At 39.9% G+C, this 20,550-nt stretch overlaps 1 protein-coding gene across 5 annotated transcripts in view; it reads left to right on the top strand.

Moving 5' to 3' along the window:
- The window catches only part of cacna1c (calcium channel, voltage-dependent, L type, alpha 1C subunit), a 222,474-nt gene that overhangs the window by 143,228 nt on the left and 58,696 nt on the right, over positions 1–20,550 (top strand). For all 5 annotated transcript variants that reach the window (XM_076875492.1, XM_076875491.1, XM_076875490.1 and 2 more), the window contains exons 5-10: positions 3,662–3,801; positions 5,056–5,208; positions 7,338–7,537; positions 9,768–9,871; positions 14,496–14,583; positions 14,939–15,023. In XM_076875492.1, the coding sequence (XP_076731607.1) occupies positions 3,662–3,801; positions 5,056–5,208; positions 7,338–7,537; positions 9,768–9,871; positions 14,496–14,583; positions 14,939–15,023 (770 nt within the window). The remainder of the gene's footprint in view (positions 1–3,661; positions 3,802–5,055; positions 5,209–7,337; positions 7,538–9,767; positions 9,872–14,495; positions 14,584–14,938; positions 15,024–20,550) is intronic.

The raw sequence follows: 20,550 nt of genomic DNA, 5'->3' as shown, positions 1-20,550 counted from the left end.
CTTCATTTTTGACTTCTCTCTTTCACTCTTTGTCATCACTTTTTCCACTTTTGTTTTTCCTCAGATATATTAGGTCCATCTCCTTCCCCATGCAATTTTATGTTTCTTTCATTTTACTTTCCCTCCTTGTATTCAGGGTGTAATCAATACAAAATACAGAGTGAAGGATTCAGGCAAAAAAAAATTATCTATTTCATTTGTTCAGCATTTACAGGGTCAGAAAACTACCACGTGACACTTACTGTACTCCAGGATGTAAAATTTGGGCAGAATTAATACAAGCTGAATGAATATTTTGCTTTACACTGTAACAAAAAGAGGGGAAAAAAACAGGGAAAAAAAGCCTGTGGAAAAACTCACTATACTTCACTCAGATTCGGCACTACAGGCAATACTTTCCATGCTGTCGAGTTAAAGACGACAGTGAATGTGATGTGAATAAACTTTCATGGCCTGACCCGCAAAAAAGAATTTGTTTCCTCTATTGAACTTTTCTTGTTTGGAGAATGTTAGAAATTATTGTGAAGCAAACTTGTGTGTATTTACACAGATATATGTTCAGATTACACAGGAGTACCATACACCTTTGGATACTGAAGATGAATGACAAAACGTGCTGGGAAAGAACTTTTCCTTTCACGCATACAAAACAATTTATAAAACAATTCATTTATATTATAAGCGCAGAGTTTGTGACAGTTTGTTCGAAGAGTTTTATAGACTATGTTTGCTTTTATAAGAGATAATATAATGTATTGTGGTTTGGTATAATATTTCATGAGTCAGTCGTAGCTTTTTGTAAAAAAAAAAAAAGAAAAAGAAAAAAAGTAAATAATTTATACACTAAGAATAAACTGTGGTATCTTAGGCTGGCCAAACTCGAGGAAACCTTCAATATAAAAGCATTAAATTTAGATCAGGGTAATGATCAATATCATTACCATCTCTTATTACCCGATTTGATCCACTTTTTATCTAAATACATACCTTTATATAAATATAAATACTTCTGTTATTACTGAAGCTCACCTGCAGTACCATTACAGCCCACAAGGGGTTTCCTTCCTGCACAATGACTGTGTAAAAGATTTTATACAGTCATTGATCTGCACTGTGGGAATCACTGTTCTAGAGACTTGACTATTAATCAGAGCCTTTGAAGGATAGTAATACTAGATAGCAACTCCACATACCTCGTACACCAAAATGAGCTAAATTAGGCTTATCAGTGGGCTGATATTATCAGTAGATATTAACTGTCGATATCAGCATTTATGACAATTTATGCCAATAAATAAAAAATGTAAAAGGAGATATAGTAGAAACATCCTTCAATATATCACGTGTTTAGAACACCACAAACGCAACAACCAGCTGATCCAAGCAAAGTTGGCCAAGGCCCAAACAATCACACAGATAACTACACAAAAATAAAATTAATTCAATTCACTTAGAAAGGAAAGAACAAATAAATACCTGTAGATATATACAGACTATTTAAATCCGCAAATATGTGTCAGTCAATTTTTCTCTGTTCGCAGGATAGCAAACAAACAAACAAAGGTATCTAAAGGTGTAAAGTATGTGTATTTGCAGCATAACACATGATCAGTTCAAAGTTGTGAGTCAGTGCATCAAGGACTGTAGTGCCATCTAAATGTGAAGCAGAGACTCTGCTTTTACTTTATCACACTTTGCTACAAGTGTTATTTACATGCTTCAAGAATCACTATTTAAACATGCTCAAGCTTTTAAAACTGTAATAATTAAGTGTAAATATTTTTTTCTCAAGCGACACAAACACCCAAATGTTGACATTTTGACTTCTGTGAGACCTCTCAGCCTTTTTTCTCTTTCTGAATGCGTGCGGTTGGTACTATCTTTAGCTGTGGATCTATACAGCTCACAATGTGGTGCTACACTCCAAGGCTCTAATTACCTTTAAACACCCTACAACAAAAGAACATGCTGGTGGTGCAAAATTGTGAATCTCTGACGTACTGTTCGTGCTCAGTTTCAAAGGAGTGCTTCCCACCAAGAGAGAGGGGGAGAGAGAGGAAAAGAGAGTTAATCAAATTGAGAGGGAGGTAGTGCGAAATAGAGAGGCAGAGAGAGTGTGAGAGGGAGAGAGGGAGATATGTTTTGAGAGGCCTTTTCAAGTGGCCATTTCATCTGTGCTAATTGATAATTCTCCCTGACTAACGTGCCACTGACTGGCCTTTGAGCCACGCTAGCTGGAAAATGGTATTGTATGGTGATTTCTAAAGGATCTCGGAGAGCCAGAGACAGGAAGGGGAGAGCGATAAGCTCAGCTGGACGTACATAAATTCAAGCTTGTGAGTCACTTACACCAAAGGGATGTATGTCAATAATTTCATTGGGATATCAGTTAACAAAAGGGGGGAGCGTTAAAATGAGCATATTTAGCTCTTCATTGAAGATTATACTTCTGCTTTACACTGATAAATATGTATGGAAGCCTGAAGAGTACAGTGTGATTGCTGATCATGTCATTCAAGACATTTCTGGGCACTGGCCTCTGCTTTCCACCACACCCTGCCTGATGGGATCGGTGTTGTATTTCATCCCAAGTTCTTGCAGACCAATGTGAGAAATTATGACTTCACCGACCTCGGTTTGCACTCATGGGCACTGTTATACGACATTTCGCTTTACATTTACCACAAACTTTTACTGCTCTACAGTAAAACAGTGCTGCCCAACCTTATTGGCTTGTGACCCTTCAAATCCAAAATCAAGGCCATCCTCAGAGTGCACCTGTTTAGCTGTTTTGGCCCTTTTCTGTAATGATGTCCTTTCAGTCCCAAGGTTGGTAATTACTGGTCACTCTGACTAAAAGTCAGTAACCCAAACTATAATAAATCAGTCCCAGGCCTGAATTTCACCAAAGTAAAATGTTCACACATTTTGGTCAAAGTCCATTAATTTAAACTCATGAGCAGTTCTTGCTTAAATCTTTCTTGGCTGGATGTTTCTGTTTTCATGGAGGGTAATAACTAAAAAGGGCAACAGTGTAAAAATACATTTGACATTTTAAAAGAGAGTTTTTCTGCATAGTACCACATAACCTGACTGTGCAGCTCTCTTCACTACAGTCATGCACAGGCATCTGTGGAGCTGACTGTCAAATCATTAAAGCCACATGCCTCACATTTCCTTATCTGCGAAAGACAGAAGGAACAGATGAAACATTTTCGATTGTTTTCTTGGAAGGATAACTTGCTAAGCTGTTTTATTTTTTGCTTTCGAGTTTCTTCAAGAGTCAAATTGTGAAACGACACTGTTGACTTCACCAGGCCTTTACCTTCTAAAAATATGTTCCCAAATTTGGTTGCTGTAAGCACATTTCACTTATATTGCAATGTTTCCACTGGTGATTCATTTAGTATAGAATTAATGAAAAAAGTGTTTAAAAAGTTTTATTTCAACTGAAACCTGATATTGTGCAACACTACTGACAATGTCTAAAGTGGCAAACAAAGATGTAAAACACATGGCCATAATGACACCAACTGTGGTGGGGCCTTTACAGCTGTATCTCTTTTATTGTTTTCTTTCTCTCATAGATTCTCTAGTATGTGGAAATGGGATGTCAATGTGAAACTGATGGTTATTGAAGTCATTACCTTCTGTCTTACAGGTTATTCAGTGCAATCTTGGAGCAGGCCACAAAAGGGGATGGGGCTACTCCTATTGGAGGGAAAGCGGCGGGCTTTGATGTCAAGGCTCTGAGGGCATTCAGAGTACTCAGACCCCTCAGACTGGTCTCTGGAGTACCGAGTAAGTACTGAGAGCTATGGAAGTAAAAAAGAAGAATGAAAGAGAGAAAAGCAGGAGCACAAATGGTGCTCTGGGGATCAGGTGTGAATGGTGATTGGGTGTTGTGGGGGGTGGAATGGACCAGAGATTGAAGCTTGCATTGGTGCTTGACGCCACACATGATGACACACATATACTCACACCCAGTCTTCTTCTTGTCAGAAATGCAGAGGCTTTCAGAACTGGACGATTTATGTGCGTACTTGTCTGTGAAGACACTCTTAATGAAAATAGTGTGTTTCCACCTTTATGTGCATTACACTTGCAGACAAATGCAGAGGATGCAAGTGCACAGCTATCACTTTGTCATTTGGTGTAAAAGTGCTGAGTGCCGTTGTGCGCTGTCCAACATCACTGGGCTGTCATGGCAGTCGTGGCAACTGATCAACAGCGTGTTTGCCAGCTGACTTGCGCACAGATGGCGTCCAGTTGCTTATGTGCTGTGGAATTTATTATCTTTTTATTAAAGGCTGATCATTAAAGGAAGAAAAACATGAGGTTGTACAATCAAGACGTCTTAGCCATGCCAGTTATTCACGACTGAAAAGTGGAAAAACTGCTGTTCCAGCAACTATCTAAGTGTTCCTCACTCCATGACACCACACTAATTTTGCAGTTGCGTTTTAAAAAGTTCAAAAGAGTAACTGATTAAATTAATACAAGTGTAATCTGATAAACTGGTCTCGCCTATATGTGCAAGCCTGTGAGCTTTTTTGTTTTTAATTTAGTTTGTTTTAACAAATTAGTCAGTTAAATAAACCCACAATTTCTCCTACTGCCTTTTGTATTGTTACGCCTCTTCAGCAGCAACATATTTTTGCTCCTCTTGTTTTAAGTTATTAATATGCAGAGCACTGAGCTTTTGTTCATTAAAGCATTTATTAAATTTAACTGGAAAGGTGTTCTGCTCATAGACAAATTTGCATTTAAAAATACCATGTTTTTTTCTTTGCCTACAATTAATAGAAGTCATACTTTTCAGTAGAATATCTGTACAAAAGCAATATTAAAGCTTCAGATGAAATATAACAGCCAGCTTAAGTGCTTGCATGGTGATTCATTATGACAATGCTGGTATATGAGGTGGCAGTAATGATTTTTAATGACAGTAAGTCTCCAATCCTCAGATTTTATAAGAACTGTATGCTTTTTTAAAATGTTCTGTACACTCTCATATGCCTTTTTGGATTCTTAGCAAATGTGTGCCTCCTGCAGGTTTACAGGTAGTGTTGAACTCCATAATCAAAGCCATGGTTCCTCTGCTCCATATCGCCCTGCTGGTCCTCTTCGTCATCATCATCTATGCCATCATCGGTCTGGAGCTCTTCATGGGCAAGATGCACAAGACCTGCGTTCATAACCTAACAGGTACACACAAACACTCACTCGTAGAATACCTATTTATAAGCACTGATGCACAGATATAAATAAAAACATGCACGATCAAACACAGCCAATGGCACACAACACTTCAGTTGCTTAGATACATGATCAAAGCATGTATTGAAGTGTATGTGCAGCCATGCTTCAGTTAGCATTTATTCACATACATACAAAGTGCAAACTTTGGTGTTCAAGGTCTTTGGTTTGACTGAGCTTTGCATAAATTCGAACTCTACAGTAAAACTTTATCAGCAAACAAACCTTAAACAGTTAAATGATCACATCAATTAATTATTCAAACCATCATTTATGTTTCTGAGCAGGAACAATTTCAGCAATAATTGAAACAACAGCTACCATAAATGATTGAAACAATTTTCAGCAAAGGGCCTCAGGTATAATGGACTGGAGTGTTATTATGATGGTGTTATACATCCCCTGAGAGGCATTAGCTTTCCACAGGGTAAGTGCCAGTGGAATACTCTGCTATCCTATACATCACCCTGAAGAGCTTGTTTTGTATAATTAGTAAAACACTTTTTCCACATTGATTTTTTTTCATGGTGCCTTTGTTTGGTGTTATTTCATGGTGTCCTTTTAGCCTTTCAACCTCTTTTTTTATGTGAATGGATTGAATCTGTAACAGAGCTTCCCGTAGCAAAAAATCAAAATGTTCAGTGAGCACTGCTTGGATGGGCGTAAATCTCTCCTGCTGGGATCTGCAGTTCAAAAGACAAGCAGCTGAGTTCGAAAAGTATGCTCGATAAAAAAAGTGCAAGTCTGTGTAAACAAAAGCATAAGGAGTCATGGTCTCAAGGAGAATTTTGATAACAAGGATCCAGTCGCCACTATATATCATAAATAGTACAGTACATGGATATTCCATTGAAATGAAACATTGACTAGAGTTTTGAAGCTTGGAGCTTCTGCTATTGCTAGTGCTGGCAAATAGGGTGAACTCTGTTGCAAACAGGTGCCATACCAAAAGCTTCTTTGCAATTGCTTTGGTTGCTAGCAGATTGATGCTGTCACCCATAGTTTGCATGGAAGGCTCCAATTTGTCAGCAAACATGCTAACTAACTGGAAAAAGTATGACACAAACTGGAAGCAGAGACAGTTCACCTTCAAAGTAAGTGGTGCTTTGCCACAGAAATCAACATATTTCAGTATATTTCATGTCTTCACAGTTAGTGGCATTCACAAGGCAGTTTGTTTGCAACCTCTTTGCAATTAGCTATTGTAAGCAACTTTTCCCTGGCAATCGCTGATTACAGGGGGTAGCTGACAGGTCTCTAGACATGTATGACTGGAGCTTAGCAACTGATTTCACAGCGTAAGCCAGCAACCTCTTGCAACCAGTAAGGAATAATCCTAGCAGCCAGTGGTTAGCAGACAATTGCCAACTGCTTTCTAGGCCTGTGTAAAGTCACTGCATTGCTACATGAGATGCTAACTTTGACGAGTGAAAAACAGGCTTAAAACAAAACACAATCGAAAAAAAGTGAGCAACTTATAGTTTGCAGTATGTTTTAATATGACAAAATCTTAAAAAGTTACAGAGTTATTGGAAGTGAAACTTGCACGTGCTACCAATGCAAAATACACTTAAAACAGTGGGTTATGTGAAAATTTACAGTTGGCATCAAAGCAGACTTAAGCTACAGAGCACAAAATGTTTTTATACCAGCTTCTAAACATGTTTATTTCTGTTATAAATTTGGTTATCGTAACATGTGAATCCTTGACAAGTGACCTCCTTTTGGAGCATGCCTCAAGCAGGCTTTCGAGGATCTGTGGTTTTTGCTACTTTTAAGTTGGCTTCCTGCTGCTTGATTTCTACATTAAAAATCATGATGGGTAAAAGCTAAAAATGGCTTTTTCTATGAAGTTTAACTCACTACATCTGTGGTTTCTAAATAAATTATAGCTGTCTTGTTGAGCTGTTTTTTCCCTCGTACAACAGAAAATGATCTTTGTGTGTAATTCAGTCTAATTTTCCACCTCTGACCCTCCTCAACAGTGCATCATTAAAGCAACAAAAAAGACATTATTTGTAAGATATCTGAAAAATTAAAAAAAATGGCCATTGCCACTTTTTTCTCTTTTGTCACAGGCACTATTGCAGAGGAAAAGCCAGCACCATGTGCACCTGATGGAGCTTATGGTCGACATTGCAAGCAGAATGGAACACAGTGCAGAGTTGGGTGGGAGGGCCCAAACGACGGCATCACAAACTTCGACAACTTTGCCTTTGCCATGTTAACGGTGTTCCAGTGTATAACCATGGAAGGCTGGACGGATGTGCTGTACTGGGTGAGTCGGACACCAAAGCAGTGTTTTTGTGTTTGTGTGGCTTACTGAGTACCAGGGGGATTGGTGCGTGGAGCCTCTTTACTGTATCTGTAACATCAGTGCCAGATGAGTGCTTTTGAGAAAGGAGTATAACACAATAACAAAAACACTTGTTTTAGAAAGGTAGGTACATATACAAAGACTGAACAAATACACACACAGAGTTAGCTTCTATCTCAGGTTAATGCAGACAATACACTGTGTAATTGAAGCTGCAGATTCATTTAGAACGTGTGTAGAATCCCTACGCTTGATTTCAGTGTCAAGTGAGCAAACATGGGGCCACAGACAACTAAATATTTCCGCAGGGACAAGTTTCCCTGCTAATCAAATCAAATAGAGCTTGGTAAATTAGAACAAAAGGGCTTTCAAGATGCTGGACAAACCTTTAGAACAGCTTTAAGTGCTTTGTTGCAATTGCATTTTTGAAAGTTTTATCTTGTAGGGAAGTAAATGCATTAGCTTTCTGGCTTGACATTTTATAAAATGGTTATAAATTAGTTACAAAAAGTAGCAAAATAAATTTCTCTTGTGTTTGAGATCTACATGGCACTGAGAGGTCAAATGGACTGTTGCTTAAGAAAATAACAGCAACTAGAAGAACACTGCAAAAAAACAGAAGCTGAACAACACACCGTGGAAATAAAAAAAAACACAGCTGAAATTGATTAAAACAAAAAAGAAGTTGACTAAAACACAGTAGAAGCAGAAAAAAACAAGAAAATTCTACAAAACACAACAGAAGTGTTTCTGGGGACACAATACCGTGACGAACCAGCTGCAGAAATGACGGAAACCAACGCATGCCAAGCATTAAGACACGCTTAAAATAACCAGAGGGTTCATCGGTGTTGTGAGGCTTAAAAAGATGGAAGGTAATTTTTGTTTTAATCACATGATTCATATAATAACGTAAATACATTCTTGCTATTAGCTATTTACTGTTAGCTTGGCACTTCCGCAGCTGTTCCGTCACCTTATAGTGTCCCCAAAAGTATTCTGTTTTTTGTTTTCACTTTTGCTTAATTTTTTCTATTTCCATTGTGTTTTATTAAACTTTCACTGTGGTTTATGTGTTTTTTCTGTTTCCTGATGTTTTCTTAAGAGCCACTGTAGGGATATCACGTAAAAATGTGCATCCAGTATGTGCTTGTTGGTTGAGTTACTAGCTCTACATCCGTTCTGCTATTTCTGCTTATCTACTGCAGTTTCCTGTTTATATTTACACACAGCACGCCTATAACAAATTTGACGTGCTGTAAAATGTTAAATAGTCGAATGATTGAAGCACCAGCCCTTTGACAATATTTTGTTTGTGTTGTAATTTCACATAATTGTCAGCGTCACTTTCACTACAAAATATCAACATGCAACATTTGCTGCTGTCACAGCACATAAACCTGCTGTCAGCCTTCTCCTTTATCATCTCCCCTTTTTATCTCTGTCCCCCAGTCTTTGTGTTAAATTCTTTAATTAAGAGCCTTATCATATTATTATCTGCTAACCTAACCTTTGCATTTACAACCTCAATCTAATCAGTAATCTAATAGTCTAATAATGGGACTTTTGTTTTGAAGTAAAATCCTGGATGCTAAACTGCTTACTTTGTCAGCATCGATTGCTACATATATCCACCCCATTTATTCATCACAACAATTTCCACATTAATCTCTCTTGATACTGTTATATCTTTGTTTCTAGATCCATTCACCAATCTAAGATGAAATTACTTAAGTTACTGTGGAACTGTTTAAAGAGATTTTTTAAATTGCAGCCAGGGTTTGCCATTAAATTACAAAAGTGTTCTTAATTGTGGATCGTGGCCTGCCTGCTCTCCAAGCAAAGGATAAAAGGCTTATAGTCAGTTTTAATCATACAATTATGCCATTCTGCTATCTGCTGCTCTTTTAACATGCACCGCTCCTTTTCTTTTTTCCTGCTTTTATCTCCTTTTAACCTCTCTCTCTCTAACACACTTTCCTGTCCTTGACCTCTACCGCCCTGACTCATCCGTGACTTCATCTTCTCTCTGTCAACCTTCACAAAACCTTTTCTGTCATGTTTCCTGTTCTTTCCCTACTTTTCTCACCCACCTGTTGATTCCACATCTGTGCTACTCCCCCTTTTTCTCCTTCCTCTTCTTTCTCCTTTTCTTTCTTCTTCGCTCCTCTTTGCCTTTTCTCTCTCTCAGATGCAGGATGCCATGGGCTATGAGCTGCCATGGGTCTATTTTGTCTCTCTTGTCATCTTCGGCTCTTTTTTCGTTCTCAATCTCGTTCTGGGAGTGTTGAGCGGGTAAGAGGTTATGCTGTTGTCACTTGTGTATGTGCAGTAGGTGTGCTGTGTGGCTTTATTTACTATTTTAAATGTGATAAATGACGATGTTACAAGACTCCCGTAATGCAATCTAAAGTGCAAGTTTTTTCTTATTATTTCTCTTTTTGTTGTCATTAATGTTTTAACACATACATACACACAGACCCAGTAAAATAATAAATTAGATGCAAATAAGAGCCGTGTGCTGACAGCAGTCTCACCTCATCATTCCACCAGAAAAAGCAGAGCTAGACAACCGTAGTCCTCTGTTGTTGAGGAAAGATAAAATGATGATCACTGAACTGAGCAAAATCATTCGCTCTCTTCCCTTTCTCTTTCACTCAATCAATCCTTTGGCACAGGCCTGAAAGAAATACACAAAAGCACTCAGAAAAAGCTGCGAGTGACCCCACGTCTAGCTGTCGTGTTCATGTCAGTTTGCCCACCTGTCTGTGCTGGACAGGTAGACACATACACACAAATATTTACACATTTCCAAAACGTAACACATTTCAACTTAAAATGAACACTGCTGTGTTCCTACATGTTTTTTAGCTTACATGCACGTTTGTCTCTTGCAAGTTAGCATTTATCTTTCTTTTTTTTTTTTTTTACATTTGTGCGCGCACACACAGAGTGTTTATATTTGTTTAAAGGCATGTGCTGCGCTGTGTGTTTTGTTTCAACAAATACTGCTCGAGCAGGCTCGCTGGGTGCTGTTTTACCCCACTCTGCCAAGTCACACTGTTTCAGTACAAGCGCCTCCCGGTCTGCAGGGACACACTAGGGTATAAATAATTCACCCCTCAAGTCAGCCATGGAGGTGGAATGCTAAAAAAACTTGCACAACAGGTAAAACACAATAAGGACAGAGTGGAGTCTGGAGGAAATGTGGCATTAAATATGGAAATTATGGAACAGCAGGCTGCACTGAGTAGTGAAAAGCATTTTTTTAAGCATCCGTAAAAAACATTGTTTGCAGATCACACATGATGGTAATAATAATGATGATAATGTTAAAAAATAATTGTCAATAAATCGGCAGAGAATGGTTTTGACTTGATGTCTATTTCCAGTTCATGGGAGTCTTGGTGCACAGTCTCTTCATTTGTCTAACTACACTCTTATTTCTCCAGTGATGAAGGATGAAAAAGAAGAATTACAGTGGAAGTAGAATCACCTATGTGATTATTAAACTTCTGACTTTTTTCTTGCAGGAATACATTAATTCATTTATTTTGTTTGTCCCATGAGACTCGCAGCCTGCTGTAGGTTTCACTGTTTTAAAAGACCCGCTGAATCCACCAAGGCATCTCTTTATCATTTCTCACATTCATATTGCCCAAATACTTTGCCATGTGGCACGCTAAGTGACTAACAAATAATATCAATGCACCATAATCCCAGCAAGGAACAAGCAGAGGTAAACGGTTCCATCTGTTGGGAACTTTCACCAAGGATCTAATTCATTCCCTTATCCCCCCTTCTCCTTTCTCCCATCCCCATCATCCTACCACTCCCTGCCTTTTCCTTCAATCCCCTGTCTTCTTGTCTTACTTTTTCCTCTTTTACCATCCATCTACTTCCCATCTTCCATCCTTCTATCTCCTCCCTTTGCCCCCTATCCTGATGCCTCCTAGGTGAATGATGCTGTAGGTTACACGTGGCCCTGGGTCTATTTTGTCACCTTAATCATCATCGGATCCTTCTTTGTGCTAAACTTGGTTCTGGGGGTATTAAGCGGGTAAGGGCAGGGTCAAAGGTCGTTTGAAACTAATTTTTCTTTCTTGTCTTTTTGCTGCTCTTGGAGAATTTTGCTTCTGGTCTTTTGCTCAAGGGATCTCTTTACTTCCTTCTCCTTCCTGCCTCTTGCTGCTGCTGGCGTTTATATTTAATGAGTACAAAGCATGTACAAGATTGTGTTTCTATATAGTCCCATTTGGTTGCTTTACAAGACCATGTATCTGAGGCTTTGTGACTCTTCCAACTGAGCATTGCTGACTGCACATAGATTTTTTTTTTTTTTTTATCACTGTAGCTGACTGTAGTGAAATCATACTCGAGCATCTGGCTCAAAGACCACTGAAACCTTCTGGGTATTGTTTCTCTTACTACAAGGCTCCACTGCTGTTTCTGTAAAATAGCACTAGTGCTATTGTGAAGTGAAGTGCTCTGTTTTCAGCACTGATGCAGGGTGGAAAAACTACCATTTCATTTTGGGGTTTTTTTTAAGGAATTAATATGTAAACTAAGAACTGTTGTGATTAAAGCTGTTTATAGACCAGCAGTTAATACACAAAAACATGCAAGAAAATGTATCTAAATTCAGCAGTAACAGAAGTATATCAATTGCCACCTAAAAACATCTTAAACTTCTCAGTTCCAAAATCAGCTCTGCCAGGGAACAGGTTTTAGAGTCAGATGTCTCACCCCTGACTGACTGACTGACCTGAATCTGACTTGATACCCTCAGGAGAGGTGGCAGCAGCATTGTAGGGAAAATAATAGAGGTCTATCTGTACCAAACAGCTTGGGGGGTTTGGTAGTCCGACTCTTTGTCTGACTTGTGACTAATGATGCTGTCAGCTCACTACACAGCCTGACCTTTTACCAACTGGTTACTCCATGGTGTGTGTAGGTCTCAGATTGGCATAATAACTAATGGCTAAACAGGAAGAAGGAGAGTGACGGATGTAGAGACATAGGCATAGGGTGTGACTGTGTTTGTCTGGATTTGATGTAATACGTAAACAGAGAGGATGGAGAAAGTGGCTCGACCGAAAGAGAATGAGTAGGTAGAGAAAGGAGAATTAAAAGATGACTGAGGACAGAAAGGTGAGACAGTGGAGAATTGGAAAATGAGCGTGGAGCCTAAGGTTTTAGCACTCAAGGCCACACTCGCACACACACATACAGGATATGCGCACTGAACTGCACAAGCCCAGATCAATAGGATTGGATCTCCTGCTAATGTTCTGACAAGTGGGACAATAGATGTTTGTCCTAATGCTCATTGATCTGCTGTTGTGGGTTTGAGTTCAATCTGAGGTTCCATCATTCCCCTAAATTTCACACAGATATCCTCAAACACTTGAATTCTGCCCAGCCAATAGACATGACCAAAAAAAAGTCAATAACAATACCAAGAGTTTCATCAGTTCTTGATCTCTGGAGAGCAGTGAAACACTAACAGCCTACACAACCTCTCTTAAAACCTTTGTGCTAATTGCTTGAAATCTGATTAGGAGTATTGAGATAACGCTTAAACCTGAGCTTCAAAAAGAGTCCCACTTGTATGTTCAAAACGAACGTAGGGAAGTTTACTTCTATGTAAAATATTCATGACAAGGAGGCATTTGCTGTGTTTATTTTCCAGCAGGCCTTTAAATATGAATTTGTTCACGTTTTAACTGCAAAAATTCCCAAGTCTCCCAAGTCCTGTCAGCCCTCATCTGAATAAATTTCCTTTGTTCAGACTGGATCTTTGGTTCTAACCTGTCTTTGACCTTCCCCGAGTGCACCGTTTAATCAAGTGTTCCTCAGTTCTTTCTTCCCTCCTGTCACCTGGAAGCAATTTCACTGAATTTCATCATAATGATATGATATTTCACACTCGCTGGTCACGTTGGTTTTAATTGTCTTAAATTGTTTTTTCTGCACGTGTTCTTTGTGCACAAAAACTCCAAAATCCAGGTGAGGTGCAAACCTATAACTTTTTTCTGTAATCAATGTCTCTGAGTAGTAACTGAAAGAATGAGTTGGCGGGCAAAAGGTTCGGAGCTCAGTGATGCAGGATGACTTTAGTGCAGAGCCACCTCTCCAACTATTTGACAACAGCTGAGGCTGTGCAGCTGGTGAGGGCGCCCTCTTTGTGCCTCCCTCCGGGGTTGTACCAAACACATTGCAACCTGGGGTAGACCCAGAAAACACCACAGGAATCCCATTTCCCAGCTGGCCTGGATCCACCTGGGAGTCCAGTACAGATAAATGAAGTCTTGAACTTTAATATTTAGTAAGTTTTTACAATCGGCAGACTTTTCACTGTAGCTTTTTATCATATTAGCTGAGCATGCATCAGCCAGAAATCATCACCTGTTCCCTGCTGAGAAAAGGTGGTACAATTCATCAACAGTGCAACAGCCTAAATGAATAGGGTTCCTGCTGCATCAATTCCTTTCACTCTTTTGTTTGGTTCTTCCTTTTGTCTATGTGAATCACATGGAATCAGTCCTCATCATCTTTCATGGAACCCCAGCTGGCTTGAATGGTATTTCATTATTTGAGTGGTTGATATGTAAATAATTATTAATAAGGTATAAAGACCTATATTCTAGGAAACCAAAAGCTGCATTTGCATACTAACACCGTTTCTCCGTGGCAAAACTTTTCTTTCGTTACTTAACTTTTCTTCTCTCTGGCAGGGTTTTCCCTCTTCTTCTTTCCGAAGTATCCTTTTCTTTTAACTTGATCACTTTTGTCACATGATTTTGCCAAAACCTTAGCCAAGATTTTCAGATTCTCTTTCCTGTCTCTCTCTCTGTTTGCTCTCTCTTTCCCGTCAACTCTCTGCCCCGCTCCTTCTCTTCTGCTCCCCTCCTCCCAGAGAGTTTTCCAAGGAGAGAGAGAAGGCCAAGGCGCGCGGTGACTTCCAGAAACTCAGAGAAAAACAGCAACTGGAGGAAGACCTCAAGGTAGTTTGGTGTGTGTGTGCATGTGTGCATGCGGTTGTCCCCATGCCAGAAAAGCTGTTACAGTCTTTACCAAAGACTTAGGTTCATTGTACTGTCAGTGTTCAGTAACCTGTAACCCTTCAGTAACAGTGAGCAGGGAAAGCAGAGCAAACTTTACTTAGAAGTTACCTAAGTTACAAAACAACACAAGCACTCCTCTTACCTCATGGAAAAGTGTAAAAAAAAATAGGGCACACGAAGATTGAGACACATGATACATATTCTAAAACATTTCATTCTTATGATTCCAAACAGATGTGAAGTTTGATCTTTCTGTTTACCCATCAGTATTTCCCTTGTTTGTGTGTGAATACAGGGCTATTTAGACTGGATCACTCAAGCCGAAGACATTGACCCAGAGAATGAAGAGGAGGGCATGGACGATGAGAAACCCAGAAATCGTGAGTGTGCGTTTTTTTGACAGAAGGAAGAATGGTTCTCCGTGAAGATGATGCTGTGTGACTGAATTATTGATTGGTGGTTAGGATTAGCTGTGTCAGGATATGGTAAGACTTTGGCAAAGGCTAGCTGGAATGATTTCCTCCCAGATGCATCACAAGTTTGTCAGGATAGATGTGGATGTGTCTGCACTACATTTATTGCTCTGTCTATAAGTAGTGAGCTTTTCGTAGTTTCCTTCACACTGTTATGGCACAGTCATTAAATGAACAACTGACGTATGGGCAGAGTGACTGACAGACCGAGAAGATATTAATATTATCTGCTTGCTTTGGCTGAGAATCATCCTGAGGATTAAAACCTGTTTAGATATTAGTGGAACGTGTCAGACTGCAGCTAATAGCCTCTGGGCCCACACTGTGACACACAACAAACACACACTACTGCAGCTGTGCAAAATTAACATAGGAACACACACACGCACTGTAGGTACACCCTAAGGAATTTGTTTACTTGTGTTTTGACAGAAATTTACACACACAAATTAACACCTTGTCTCTCTATACAAACACCTCCGGAGAGATGCAGCCACACATGGCTCATGTCTCCTCAGGAATGCACTATATTTCCTTGGGAGGGAAAGTAGACACTGGCCTCTTTAACCTGGAGGTTGGAGCTCAGAAGTTAGACCTTGAAAGAGGGACAATAAGAAAGAGAGGCAGTGATTTGACAAAATGCATGTCTGTTGTATTCCTGGACATGTACCCTTAGTATAAACAGTATGGACTGTGAAGTATTTTATAAAGGCTTGGAGCTAAGCTTGCTCACACTGGTAGTGGATGAATGAATAATGAGGACTAACCACGAAGAGACAGAGCGTGCATTCTGCTTACATTCTGTGCACAGCCACGCTCATCTCTTGAAAATCACTGTGGTTCATTCTGAGAAAACACTGATGACTGCCAAGGGAAAAAAGAAAGAAAGAGAAAATCTAATGATGATCTAATCTTTCAGGGAATATCAAGAAATTAACATGGTCAAATGAGCAATGACCCAATTTACATGAAAATAAGGCACAACACCCCCGTGGCTAATCCGTAACAAATCTGCTTGTTTTCACCTGTTACCACTGTGCTCCCCTGGGCCAATCAGTCTGGCAAACACACATCAGCAGTCTCTTAGATAGTGTTTTGGCCCATTAACAAACAAACAAATACAGTATGTGGCCAATTTTAAAAATGTCACATCAAAATATTATGATATTTTTTTTTGCTCTAAGTTTTGCAAATTCTGCATCAGTGATATATTTTGCAGTGTCTTAACAAGCCAAATATGGCTGTAAACCAGAACCTGTAAGTGTTTGCTATACAGTAAACATACACACATATACATATTTTCCTCAAATAAATCTACCATGCGATCTCTGTGGATCACTTAGTTGCAAGATTAAGCCTGTGACATCTTCTAAACAGTATAAATTAGGCCATTAGATGTAGATGATTCAACAAAATGATTAATATATATGATACAAAGTTCTCTATAAGAAGGATCAATCATCGCTCTCTGTTTGTGAAGGTGAAAAATCAAGTCACTTGCTCTGTCTATTACTCTGCCTCCCCTCTCCCCGATGGATGGATCCTCTTGTGGGAAGATGAACGAGGGCAGTTTGTCCCTGCTGCCCAGGACATTTTGCATCAGCTCATGCATGCACAGCTCACATAAATGTGTGTCCTAAGAAGCGATAGGAGACTCAGAGAGTAGAATAGATGAAAAGGGAAAAGTAGATGTTCAGACAGTGTAAGGACTGCAGAGTGTACACGGACTCCAGACAATATCTAGAAAATCAGGTTAGGGGATTGTCCGAAGTTGCCTTTTATCACATGTGGCACACAGCAGCAGCAGAGGTTTGCTTCACGTGCATTACTGCTGTAGATAGTCCTGAGCAGGGTGTGCAGAAGTCACATGACACCCCATGGACTGCCTATGAATTCCCTCGATATTCACTAGTCTTGCTGTTCTTATTCAGGTTAAATCAGCATCATCGCTGGACAACCCTGCTGTCTCATGATGTTCTAACATGAGGCTCCCAAAGAAGATTAGGCTTGCAGTGCAACAGGGCTGCCCTAACATCATATTCAATATTATGAATATGAGAAGTTGATGATGTCAAGTATAATATATGTAAAATATGTGTGTTTTCTGTCATCTCAAGGGCATAGTCTGTATGCATGTCTTCCGTGCTGTTGCTGTCTACCATCTTGTTCTTGCATGCTGTCATCGTGTTTTGTTGTCCTTGCTGTTTGTGTTAGGAGTGTCTCCAGCCCACCTGAGAAGCAAGACCAGTATGCATGTCTGATCCAGTCATTCTCCTGACTGTCAGGATGGTGTTTGTGTATCCTCTGTGGCGTTGACATGTGCTTCCATGTAATTCTGGTTGTGATTAGGCCTGTGTACACCAAAAGTGGTTGTAATTACATTTGGTCTACATGGCTTCTGTTTGGGATGCCTTCTTGATGGTGCAGTGATACAGTATATTGCATCTATCCTGGAAATGCACCGATCCCCTAAAGATTTGTAGAGGATGTGACTGCTCTGTGGCTTCCCGCTGTGTGGAGTAATAAAACAGAAATTTTCAATTTATCTTGCAATGCAGTCTCATCCAGGGATGTCAAATACTGCCGTTTTGTCCGATTCTCCTTGTCTGAGATTGATACGCAAAGATGTGTCCTACAATAAACACAGAGCGATGAAAGATGTCCACATTAGGACGTTTGAGTTGTTGTGGTGAAATAAATCACAGGTTTGTTAACCAGGAGATCACAGCCTCCTGGTTTTCAGTCTTCTTTTTTCTCCTTTAAACCTGCTTTTGACGTTAGTTTTCACTCGCTGCCTGTTTAGGTTTAACAAAAGATTGGAATTTGCGATTTAATGCTACACCTTGAAAAATGTTGTACTTGCCCAGCGTGTTTAAATGCAGTGATATGAGGTCCTTTGCAAACATTATGTGACAGACCCAGTGCTCCATAGCACAGATACCAAAGGACAGCTGATTATCTGTGAGGTGTGCTGGCACTGGAAAAAAAACCCAGCAGCATTTGATGCTGTGGGAATGATGCTCTAATGTCCATTTTACAGCGGCGCCAGTGTTATAAATGTTGCTTGCTTTTAGCTGCTACTGCAAAAATGGTGTGATAGATCTTACACTGTGACATGGTAAATATGCATTTCACTTGAGGAAGGATTTTTGCTGTAAACCACAACTTAAGAAATCAACTTAAAAACAAACAAAATAGATTAAATCATTATTAATATAATTCATTTGAGCATCCGCAGTAATCTAAATGCTGTGCCACTCTTTTGTGGTAAAGAAAGAGCTGTTGATTTAGATCTGCATTCCTATGAGCTCAGTTTAGTGACTGAAAGAATGAGCTCGCATATACAAGTGGCAGAAATGACCTCTCTGAAAGGTGTCTGGTCTCAGCCTTTGAGACAGGAAGAGGTCCTTTGCCACACTGGCTGCTATACATTGGGCACTTCATATTGAAAGAAGCCATTTGATATGGTGTGATATAGTTCTACTAGGATGATTTCTAGATGAGCAGTTTCAGTTATGTTCAAATGGGAGTAGGCCCAGAGGTAGACCCAGGGCACGCTAGGCATGCTGAGATTATGTCTCTCAGTTGGCTTGGAAACACTTTTGGTGTGTCCCCGGAAGAGGACCTAACTTCTTGGAAGTGGATTTTAAGAGGTCTCTAGAAGACAACCAAACTCTCTGGCTTTCAGTATATTGTGGGGCAGGGGGCCCTCTGATAGTCATCAAGGTGTTGATTTTGCTCTGAAGTTCATGCTGCTTTTGTCTGCTTCCAATATAGACAGTGGTAAAGGTGCTAATACACAGAAGGTATGGTTATCTCTCCAGCTATCCCCTTTGCAACCTGGCCCTTTGGGCAGGAAACAGTTGATTTGGTAACAGGCTTTGTTTAGTTCCAGAGTCAACTATAGCTCAGCGAGACAGTGTATCCTGATTAAAACAAAGACTGGCTGACAAAAACATGCAGGGAATGGCTTTTAGTTAAATACTGCTCACTAGTATCTCTACATTTACTGGTAGGCTTTCCCTTTTGGCCTCACTGGACAGTATAAGAAGAAATTCCCGGGTTTACCACAATAGAGTCTTTGTCTTAAGAGTCTCAACTGCCAAAACTCAAAACTTCCAAACCCTGTAACACTTGTTGGATGAAGGAATCATACCCTTCCCAATCAACCAGAAACTGGAGAATCCGATCCACCACAGCACACCCAAAATGCTACAGACAGCATTGGCCGAATGGTCACCCACCACCCTGCCAGGTCAACGGAGGGCTAGCCAAGAGGTACAGAGAGCTGGAAGATATGGGATTGATTTGGAACACATGGAATGGAGGATAGATTTTTATGGAAGCAGGTAGTTTAAGGCACACAGCAGAAGTGCCAGTCTTGCATGCTTTCATTGCTATCTTGTTCTTACATTCTGTCTTCTTCTTTTGTTGTCCTTCCTGTGTGTGTTAAAATAATTTCTAGCCTACTTGAGAAACAAGACCAGTATGCATGCCTGGTCCAGTCATTCCACTGACTGTTAGGATCATGTATGTGTCTGTTCTTTGACTTGTGCTCCGATGTCTATCCAGTTTAGGATTAGGCATGTATACATTAAAATGTTTTCAGTTGTAATTATTTTTGATCTGCAGGGCTTCTGGTTAGGATGCCTCCTTAATAGTAGAGTGATACAATCCCATCTGTCCTGGAAACACACCAGACTCCTAAAGAGTTTGTGGAGGATGTGACGAAAAAGAAAGATGTTCAGGCTACTACTCTGTGGCATCTCACTATGCGGAGCGAAACAACAGAAATTTTTCAATACACTTAGTTCTCAGTCACCATCTCTTTTTAACCTGCCTTTTTACGTTTGTTTTCATTCGCTACCTGGCTAGATTTGAGAAAAGATTGTGATTTGGGTTCAAATATGTACCTTTACCCAGCATGTGGAGATTAAAAGATTAAGCGGTACAGGAGAGAAACAGACATGAGTGATTTTGTGCCAGTAATGCCAGTAATGTTAGTACTCTGTACCTGCAGTAATGAAATGAGGTGTGACTGCAAAGAGGGAATGCCATTTTTCCAGAAGAATTCATAGTTCTTTGTGCGTATTTTGGTATATATGAGCATACTTGTGTGAACGCTTCATGTTAGTGTTTGTGTGTGTGTGTGTGCGTGTATATTGGTCTGTCTTGCTGAGCCGTGCTCTTTATCCCCAGGTAAGAGCCATCATTTTCTGTCCCTGCGTGGAGCCGTGAAGAAAAATGCGGCTTTCCTTCGTAAGGCGTGTGCGTCTGTCTGCATGGTCCAGCACTAGTTAAAGCTTTACTGGATTCTAGACATGCAAGCAGATTGCAACCTCTCTGCTCACCTATACTCCCCACTTTCCGATGCCTCTCTTCCTCCCCCTTTTATCCACTCCCCCTCCAGTGGAGTAAGCATCTTTCTCTGCAG

The sequence above is a fragment of the Maylandia zebra genome, linkage group LG17 (assembly GCF_041146795.1).
Source record: "Maylandia zebra isolate NMK-2024a linkage group LG17, Mzebra_GT3a, whole genome shotgun sequence".
NCBI classification, from domain to species: Eukaryota; Metazoa; Chordata; class Actinopteri; order Cichliformes; family Cichlidae; genus Maylandia; species Maylandia zebra.
Note: the sequence above shows the minus strand (reverse complement) of the source record. Positions and strands in the feature narration are given on the sequence as shown.